Source organism: Myotis davidii, unplaced genomic scaffold (genome assembly GCF_000327345.1).
Source record: "Myotis davidii unplaced genomic scaffold, ASM32734v1 scaffold684, whole genome shotgun sequence".
Taxonomy (NCBI): Eukaryota; Metazoa; Chordata; class Mammalia; order Chiroptera; family Vespertilionidae; genus Myotis; species Myotis davidii.
In genome coordinates, this window is record NW_006295564.1 from 2,286,256 (window position 1) to 2,296,486 (window position 10,231).

A 10,231-nucleotide genomic window follows, 5' to 3' on the forward strand; every position below is an offset into this window, starting at 1 on the left:
CCTCCGCGGCTGAAAGTAGGTCTCTAGCCTTTGCTTACAATGTTGCAATCCTGCTGGTTGAAGTCTGGTGGTATTATTTGTTACAATGTTCAAACTGCAGGCTCAGAGGCCTGCAGCAGCAGGTGGGAACGTTGGAGTCCTTCGTCACTGAAGCAAGCAAGCCTCATGTTAGTTTCAAGCTGCCTGGCTGCCGGCCGCCATCTTGGCTGGCAGTTAATTTGCATATCTCCCTGATTAGCCAATGGGAAGGGTAGTGGTCGTACGCCAATTACCATGTTTCTTTTTTATTAGATAGGATATTACATGGGTTGCTTCCTGAATTTTCTGTATTATACTAATTTAGTTAATGTTGCTTTGTATATGTTTTAATAGTCAAATTTCCCAGATATTCCTTATTTAAAATTAAACGACTAATTTTGATTATTTTTCTAAGTGAACCTCAGAATTCATTTGTGAAGTCACACAAAAATCAACTCCCTAAAAGAGAGTAAGAAGGAACCCAGATGATAATTATACCATCACCACACTTTCTTGTGAAATAGGAAAGGAAAAACAAAACTAAAAAGAAAGAAAAAGCCCTAAGCATTGGTTTTTAGAGAAATTTGACATCTGTAAAATTTGAATCCAGAAGCATAATATTGCAATTTAATTTAGGTAAAATCTTCTGTGTTTGTCAGTGAAGCTCTAGTTTTTCCTTTTTTTAAGAAAAAAAATGTATATATATTTAAAAAAATACTTTTATTGATTTCAGAGAGGAAGGAAGAGGGAGAGATAGAAACATCAGTGATGAGAGAGAATTATTGATTGGCTGCTTCCTGCATGCCCCACCTGGGGCTTGAGTCCACAACCCAGGCATGTCACTGGGATCAAACTGTGACCTCCTGATTTATAGGTCTGTGCTTAACCACTGAGCCACACCACCCGGGCTCTAGTTTTTCTTTATGTATAATCTGCATACTTCTTAAGTGCATTTCTGAGTATTTTACATAAATTTTAAGTCTGCTTTTTCTTCCATTACATATTCTGATTGTAATCAATTGTTGTTGGTATATGGGAAAGCTATTGATTTTTGTCTATTTATTTTATATATGACCATTTTACTGAACTCTTGTTTTTCAGTTGGTTTGGTTTCCTTTGTGAATAGTTATATCATCCAAAAATGATACTTTTTAATGATGCTTTACTATTTTCCAGTGTGTTTACCTCATTTTTCCTTATCACATTGACCAAAACTTTTATAAAAATGTTGAATGATTGTGATATTAATGTGTTAATTCCATACATTAATGATAGTGTTTCTACTAAAGGACCATTAAGTTTATGTATGTTAATTTCTAAAAAAATACTTCATTATATGAAAGATGGATACTTGTAGTTTTTTTAAAGTATATTTTTATTTATTTCAAAGAGGAAGGGGTAGGGAGAGAGATAGAAACATCAATGGTGAGAGAGAATCATTGATTGGCTGCCTCCTGCACACCCCACACTGGGCATTGAGCCTGCAACCTGGACATGTGCCCTGACCGGGTATCGAACTGTGAACTCCTGGTTCATAAGTTGATGCTCAATCATTGAGCCACCAGGTCTTTTTTTTTTTTTTTAAGAGTTGCCCAATAATGTGGACTTTTTTTGCGGGGGTCATCTATAAAGGGAAGAATCTTGATTCCCCTCCTTCTGACATTAATGTAATGAATTACATTATTGGATTTGCTAATAATGAACCATACTTAACATTTCTAGAATAAATCATACATAATTGTGGTATGTTATTCTTTTAGTGTAGTATGGAGCTTGTTTTGCTTATATTTATTTCAGCTGTTTTTTGCGTCTAGGTATAGTGTGCTGAGAATAGGATTAAGAGTGAAATAAGCTCTACCTATAAAGTAGGGAACAAATATCTTAATCTTCATTTACCTACAGGATAGAAATAACATTTCCTTTGTAGGATTGAAGGTATTATGAGGTTGATTTATTGAACTCTACAGAGTAATCTGCCAATTCAGAGTTGAGTAAATATAGAACCATTGAAATGTAGTTTTGTTTAATTTGAGTAAGATATTAATTCAGGTTGATAGCTAGGTTATAATCCAATAATGTTATTATGCTCTCCGTATGTGTCTTCAGAGGTATTTGTTTTTTTTAAGTCATTATTATATTCAATAACTGTTTTAATCTGTTGCATGTTTTGGCAATATCAGATTTTCTTTCTCATGTAATTTGTGTGTTTTTTAATGTTTTCCAGCGACGAGTAGAACAGCCCCTCTATGGTTTAGATGGCAGCGCTGCAAAGGAGGTCTCGGAGGAGCAGTCTGCTCTGCCAACCCTGATGTCAGTAATGCTAGCAAAACCTCGGCTCGACACAGAGCAGCTGGCACAGAGGGGAGCTGGCCTCTGCTTCACTTTTGTTTCAGTGAGTCCTGAGCCTGAGTTTATGCAGACCCTTGTTGTCCTGGAGCTCCTTGATGAAGTTAGAATAACTATTTGGTAGAGAGAGGATGACCTTTTTAACTGTCACTTCTAGAGGTAGTGGTGAGCTTCTTCTCAGTCTCCCTGGGTTCAAAGGGCTGAGAGAAAAAACTGTTTTGTTAATGTCTGAACACATTGTGGGAAGAAAACTGCGACCTTAGGTTGACAAAGTAAAGAAGATACAGATCAAATTCCATAACAACCAAAGAACTTATAACAAGTAAAATTTCCAGACTGCAGCCATCACTTATTTAAAGCAATATTCAAGTCAGTAAAATTTTAGCCTGTAGTCAGGGGTTCCGTAGCATGCTTACAAGCTGTTTCACCTCTGGTATTTGGGTGACCGACATGCTTGCCTTCTCTCAACTCTTCTGAGTGTTGTTATGTTTACCTTTTCCAGGAATATTTATCTGTTTGCTCTTTTCAGCTTGCTTCTTTCTCCTTCCTTGAAGAACAAGAACTTGAAAGTTTGACCTATTTGCCAAATTATAATACAATTTGACTCAGAAATTTCTACTTTCTTGGTTTCTGTGACCTACCAAGTGTTTGTGACCAAGGATGTATAAAGCAAGAGAAAGCTCTATTGCCCTATGCTTCCATGTTTAGGGACAATTTTCAGAGCTGAAGCCACCATTTGTTAAAATTTGTGTTCCTCTTACTGGTTCATTATTTCCAGTTATAATCTAAGTTTCTTCTCTTTTTTTTGTTAATCCTCACCCAAGGATATTTTTTCCATTGATTTTTAGAGACAGAGGAAGAAAGGGAGGGAGGGAGAGAGATGCAAACATCAATGTGAGAGAGACACATCTCTCTCTCCCTTTCTCTCGAAAATCAGTAAACATATCATTGGGTGAGGATTAAAAAAAAGGAAAGATAAATATATACAGTATCAGAAAAATTTACCTGTGTAAAACACTACATTATCTAATCCTCACACCATCCAATATTTCCTAATTATGTCTGTGACAAGTTGTACTGTGTTGTTAGGTGCCATTTTGTTTATAAAAGGAATTTGGGGATAATAATGATTGTATATTCCTGAATAGTTGAATAATATTAAATCCTAAATTAGCTTTCTAAATTTAAAAATGCCTTAGAAGCCCTAGCTGGTTTTGCTCAGTGGATAGAACGTCATCCTGCAGACTGAAGGGTCCCGGGTTTGATTCGTCAAGGGCACGTGTCCGGGTTGTGGGCTCGATGCCCAGTGGGGGGTGTGCAGGAGGCAATGCTTTAGAGATGCCCTGTAAATTGTGTATAAAAGTCACTCACCCCGGCTGGCATGGCTGAGTGATTGAGCATTGACCTATGAACCAGGAGGTCATGGTCAATTCCTAGTCAGGACCCAGGTTGTGGGCTCCATACCCAGTGTAGGGCATGCAGGCGGCAGCTGATCAATGATTCTCTCTCATCCTTGATGGTTCTGTCTCTCTCTCCCTTTCCCTTCCTCTCTGAAATAAATAAAAATATATATTTTTAAAAAGTCTCTGTCAGCAAGTAATATTATTAGAAATTAACTTGGATTTGGGGCCAGTGTGTGTTTATGGATAATGTTTGGGGACTTAGGAGACTACAATAGTCCCCCCCCTTATCTGTTCCAGGACCCCCAGTAGATTCCTGGAACTACAGATGGTATCAATAGTACCTATACATACCTACCTTTTCACACACAGGAAACACTTGGTGGCACATCTGCATCGCGAGTGTCACTATTTGTGCTCTTTTAAGCCATTATTAAGTAAGGTAAGGGTTACTTGAATACAAGCACTATAGTACTTTGACAGTCAGATGGCTACGGAGTGACTAACGGTTCATAGTGCATACAGTATGGATACGCTGGACAAAGGGATGATTCATGTCCTGAGCGGGACAGCACATGATTTCCTCACATCACTCAGAACAGAGTGCAATTTCAAACTTATGAATTGTTTATTTCTGAAATTTCCATTTAATATTTTCAGACCACGGTTGACCACAGGTAACTGAAACTGTGGATAAGGGGCACTACTTTATTCTGAATAGTAGTTCCCAGTCCTTCTGCCTGGAGTTACTAGCATCCCCTTGCTTCATCACCAGCCTTTACTGATAAAAGCATATTTAAATACAAGTGAAAGGGGCCTGTTATAACAGGAATAACTTAATTTACATATTTAAAAAAATTCTTTTATAAGCATTTGCTTTTTTAAAAAAATATATCTTCATTGATTTCAGAGAGGAAAGGAAAAGGAGAGAGATAGAAACATCAATGATGAGAAATCATTGATTGGTTGCCTTCTGCATGCCCCCTACTGGGGGTTGAGCCTTCAACCTGGGCATGTGCCCTTGACCGGAATTGAACCTGGACCCTTCAGTCCTCAGGCTGACGCTCTATCCACTGAGCCAGACCAGCTAAGGCAGCATTTGATATTTTAAACTATTTCTAGGAACATGTTCCAAGCCATCATGTCTGGCTCTTGCTTCTCATTTGAATTGTTTTACTTTCTTCGTGGCTACATGGCCCTGACTTCTGCCTTTCATCAGAGTTCATTTTATATAGAGTTAATCATTTGCATTCATACAAATGTTTGTGGAGGAAAATGCAAAACTTTCTTGTGATTGGTAATATACCTTTATTACAGGCTCAGCAAAACAGTCCCTCTTCTACAGGATCTGGTAACACAGAGCATTACTGCAGCTCCCAGAAACAGATCTCCATCCAGCACAGACAGACCCAGGTAGGTTGGCGATAGGTAAACAGAGGAGAAAAAGATCTGCTTAAGAATAACTGCTAACCACATATAAAGTCTATGAGTCCTCTCTCTGTCTTCCCTTTAATTCTCTAACTTTACCTCATTATTTTTATTATTCTGTTAGAAGTTACATTATGAGTACTTAAAGGCTTTTGGAAGGTGCTTAACTTTTGAGGTGTTTCTTTTCCTTTCTGGCACGTTGCAGCAGAAGCGCTTGTTTATAGCAAGCTGTTGAGAACAGAGCACTCATTTGGAGACCTTGCCTGAGTTCAAATTCTGTCTTTACACCTTACATTATATTTTTAGTCCTCAATTTTCTTGAGTACAAATCATCTGTATAATGTGGTTGATTCTAATTGTCTCAAACAATATATACAAAATGCTTATTAGGACAGTGCTCACGGTAGTCGTCAATGAATGTTAATTTACTACTTTATGAAAGGAGTTAATTTATTCCGTGTACCTATTCATTTGGCAGGACCTAGATAAACTTCTTTAACATGTGGCACACCAACATACTTTTCTCCTTAAACAGTCTTCAGAAACTTTTTAAGTTAGAATGTTGTGAACAATCAAAGATATTATTTGCAAAGGGTAGTGGATATATGTCTTCTACTTTGTAATATTGAGCTAGTCAAATAGTATACCAGGTTTTCTTGGCACTGTGCTGCCTTCAAGTCAGGGCAGGATGCTTGAAAATCTAGGAGCATTTCTAAAGTCTTGAGCTATGCAACCTTCAGGAGCAGACTTTAATTTTATTTGAATTACCAGCCTTTGGGCAATTGAAAGATAGTTGAATATTCCAGTAACTTTGATCTCTTGCCTTCTGATTGTTCATTATTTCCACAAGGTGGCGTGCTTGGGTCATGTCTTCTCTCAGTTTCATTTCTAAAATAGTATGTTTCTCTATTGTTCAATACACAGAGATCTTGATAATTCATACATTTCATTCCAGTTTTAATATGTTTTTGAGGTGCAGGTGTAACAGAATATAAAACTTAAAGAATGGGATGAAGAAAGGAGATTCAGTTTCTTGAGCCATATGATTCTTGGCTATTTGTTAGCAAGTGCCTTTTCTCCCAGAAAAGTAATGAGAAAAGGAGTGACGGTATGCAGTATTTTGAGACTAATTCTAAATTTTGTTTTGTCTCTATAGTCTGACCTCACAATAGAAAAAATATCTGCACTAGAAAACAGTAAGAATTCTGACTTAGAGAAGAAGGAGGGAAGAATAGATGATTTGTTAAGAGTAAGTATTAAAATGTGATAGGAGATTTTATAAGCTCTGATTGATGTTATGTGTATTTGGCATATGTGCATATCATAGAGATAATTACTATAGCCAAATAACAAAGTTAAATAATAAGCATATGGATATTTTCTGAATAGCGAGCAGGATCAAACCTACATTCTAAGCACTGTAAATGCCTTTAAATTGGAAATCTTATATTGTAGAATTTTAATATTCTTTTATTATTGTTATTTTAGAGAGAAAAAGGAAGGGGGAGCGGAGAGGAGAGGGGGCATCAATTTGTTGTCCCACTTATATATGCATTGGTGGGTTGATTCTTGTATGTGTCCTGACCAGAGATAAAACCTGCAATTTTGGTGTATGGAGTCAACGCTCTAAAGAATAAAGCAACCCAGCCAGGGCCTTTGTATTCTTGAATTTTAAAACTATTTCACAGCCTTGGTTTTTTTATTTTGTATCTTTTATAATCTATTCATCTAAAGTTTTTTGTACTTACAAGAAAAATTAGGTCAAAAATACCTAATCTGGAATTTAAAAGATACCACTAGAAAATATACCAGGATATTTTAAATACGTATTTTTAACATGCAATTTGGTATATTGACAAATCCATGCTTAAAATTTTTTAAATGTTTTTATTGTTGTTATGAAAGTAATACCTGCTCTTTTTTTAAAAAAATTCAGCAAATGCTGAAAAAGATGGCATTCAAGATAAAACATTTGATACATTTCCTTTAGTAATTTTGAGCCATTTGTAGTATTTATATATATAAATGCATATATACATAAATATTGCTGATTTATAAATAAAATTGATTAACATTTTTCTCTTCTCTAGTGATTTAGAAGGGGTAGGTTTGATCCTTATTTATACTAATGTGGTGGTTTTCAAACGGCTCCACGAGGGCCCATGACACAGCTGAGTAGGGGTCTGCTGCCTTGCACTTCGCTTTTGATAATGTGGTCCATAGAACTCATAGAGGAACTAATGGGAAGAAATTATACTTATGGGGAGAGCGGACAGTTGGAGATGGGAGCTTTTCTATTCTGGTCACTTTAGAATGAAGCCTGAAAAGTCTTAAAACTTGAGTTTTCTCTAATATCCTCCATGTGTGATTTTTAATGTTTTAGAAACACTTATTTTATTTGATTGGGAAATACCAGATTTTTTTTTTTCATAATTCCAGCAAGTTTTTATAAAGTAGCATTTATTTACCGAAAGAGTGGAGATCTTTTTTTTAACACCAGGATAAATTCAGGAGTTTCAAGTCAAAATTGATCTTGGGTTAGTGGTTCTTTCCTTCTCTGTTATTGTAGGAGGCTTGAATTTTTCAAAGTATTTATCCCATCCTTCTGGCCACAGCTAAATTAACTGTGTATTTACATTCTGGCATTCTTGAACCAGGACCTTGTATTCAGCTAGCTAGTTCTATCTTATGTGGGCATGGGTGTGCCTGGCTTTTCTGGTAAGAAACACTATGTACATTCATGTCTCCTTTTCTTTGGAAACAAGAATTTAAAAACAAAGAACAATTGAACTTAAAGAACTATATGTGTGTGTTTTTTTAATTCTGTAATTTTTTTGTAAATGTTTAGTCACTCTTTATAAGTATTTAATCCATAAGTGCTGTAAAGTGTTTAATCATGCTTTTTATGTATTTTAAGCATCTCATATTTCATAGGGTTTTTTCCCTTTCGTCTTGTGATAATTGAGGCGTATGTGATGTACTAGATTTAGCTAGCTGTAACTAGCTTTTGGGAGGAGTAAAATATGATCAGTAGAAAAACAAGCGCACTTTTAGTAACAGAATTCATCTTTAATAAATAGATAAGTTTATTAAGAGAGAATAAAGAATTTAACATTTTTTAAGACCTGTTCAATCCTTAATTTTGCTTTTGATTTAAGAACAAATGATTCTCTGACATCCCTAGAAACTTCTTTTGTATTAATCGTTCTTCCTTGGAGGTAAAATGTTGTTTTCCATTGAAGGCCAACTGTGATTTGAGACGGCAGATTGATGAACAGCAAAAGATGCTAGAGAAATACAAAGAACGATTAAATCGATGTGTGACAATGAGCAAGAAACTCCTTATAGAAAAGGTGAGTGGTGAAAGGCAGCCAGGATACTACGTATCCCAAGGTGCTCAGTGTGTGTCGTTGTGGGTCCTTACTCCTTACCTGGGATGAAAATATTTCAAACTAGGGCTTTTTAGGAAAAGACTTATTGTTTGATAATTAAAATTCTTTCTTGTTTGGATATGTGAACCAAGCATCCAGAGTTATAATTTGGGACATTCTTTCTGCTTTTTGGTTTTGCATTGCTTTGTGTGTGATGTTGATTGGACAGAAACAGCTTGTCCTAGTTGAGTTTATTCGCGGTGTTGATTCCCTAAATTCTTTTATTTATTTAAATTTTAATTTATTGATTAGAGAGAGGAGGAGGGAGAAGGGGGGGGGAGAGATTTGTTGTTCCACCTATCCATGCACTCATTAGTTGATTCTTGTATGTACCCTGATCGGGGATTGAACCCACACCCCACACCTTGGCATATCAGGACAATGCTATAGCTGAGCTTACCCGGTTGGACCTTAATTCTTATTTTTATCTATCTGTTGAAGTGTGGATTCTATTACAAACATTTAACAATAGTTATGTTTCCATTTCAGAGATGGTATTTGGAGTAATGTACATATATAATTATATTATAATTGTTTTGTGCTGTAAAATAATTACGTTGGTATATCCTTGTATGTGATTAATTGCAACTTGCTTTTAATAGTTATTAGTAACTTCTTTTTGAAAGTTTTTTCTTATTACATTCCCAGTACTTATTTATCTTACATTGAAAGCTTTAAGATGGCAGAACTTACTAATGAAATTATTACAAGGTACAGGTTTGAGGCAACCTGGTTACTTGTGCTTAAAATCTTTGGGATGTTGTTAAAATGACAGGGAGCAGTGATAAAAGTGAAGTGATTATGCTGATGTCAAAGATACTGGGAAATTTTGCTTCATCTTTTATTTTTTTATTACTTTTAATCCTTACACGAGGATATTTTTTCCATTGATTTCTAGAGAGAGTGGAAGGGAGGGAGGAGGGGGAGAGAGAGAGAGACATTGACATGAGAAAGAAACATGGATTGGTTGCCTCCTGCACGGCCCCCTACCAGGATTGGGGAAACCTATAACAATGGTACATGACTTTGACTGGAAATCGAACCTGAGACTCTTTGGTCTGTGAGCCGATACTCTAATCACTGAGCAAAACCAGCCAGGACTGCTTCATCTTTTAATTTACTAATTTTATAATAAGGAAACCGCTTTTTTTCCATTTTTATGATAAGGTAGATGTTAATATAGAGAATTTATTTAAAGTTTTAGCTTACTTCCTAAGGTCAATGCAAATTTAGTCAGTTGTACTAAACTTTGCACAGTATAGTACAAAGAATAAACATAATGCTATATATGAGTTCTCATAGGAAAATGAAATTATTTTCTATTTGTTCTTCTAAGTCAAAACAAGAGAAGATGGCATGTAGAGATAAGAGCATGCAAGACCGCTTGAGATTGGGCCACTTTACCACTGTCCGACACGGGGCCTCTTTTACTGAACAATGGACAGATGGTTATGCTTTCCAGAACCTTATCAAGTAAGTTAATATGTGATGATTAAATTGAGAATTGACAACTTGGTTTGTATTTTTTAAGTTTTCTGTAATTGAATCATTAATAATTCTAGTAGTTAGTGATAGTCATCTTTTCAGTCAGTTTCAGCCATCACATGT

At 35.9% G+C, this 10,231-nt stretch overlaps 1 protein-coding gene across 2 annotated transcripts in view; it reads left to right on the forward strand.

Annotated features, from left to right (window-relative positions):
* Positions 1-10,231, forward strand: part of TLK2 (tousled like kinase 2) — a 78,998-nt gene that overhangs the window by 32,104 nt on the left and 36,663 nt on the right. Inside the window, exons 6-10 of one of the 2 annotated variants that reach the window (XM_015568153.1) lie at positions 2,243-2,410; positions 5,082-5,177; positions 6,349-6,441; positions 8,411-8,545; positions 9,960-10,096. In XM_015568153.1, the coding sequence (XP_015423639.1) occupies positions 2,243-2,410; positions 5,082-5,177; positions 6,349-6,441; positions 8,411-8,545; positions 9,960-10,096 (629 nt within the window). The remainder of the gene's footprint in view (positions 1-2,242; positions 2,411-5,081; positions 5,178-6,348; positions 6,442-8,410; positions 8,546-9,959; positions 10,097-10,231) is intronic. The other variant, XM_006770274.2, reaches the window with a different exon arrangement.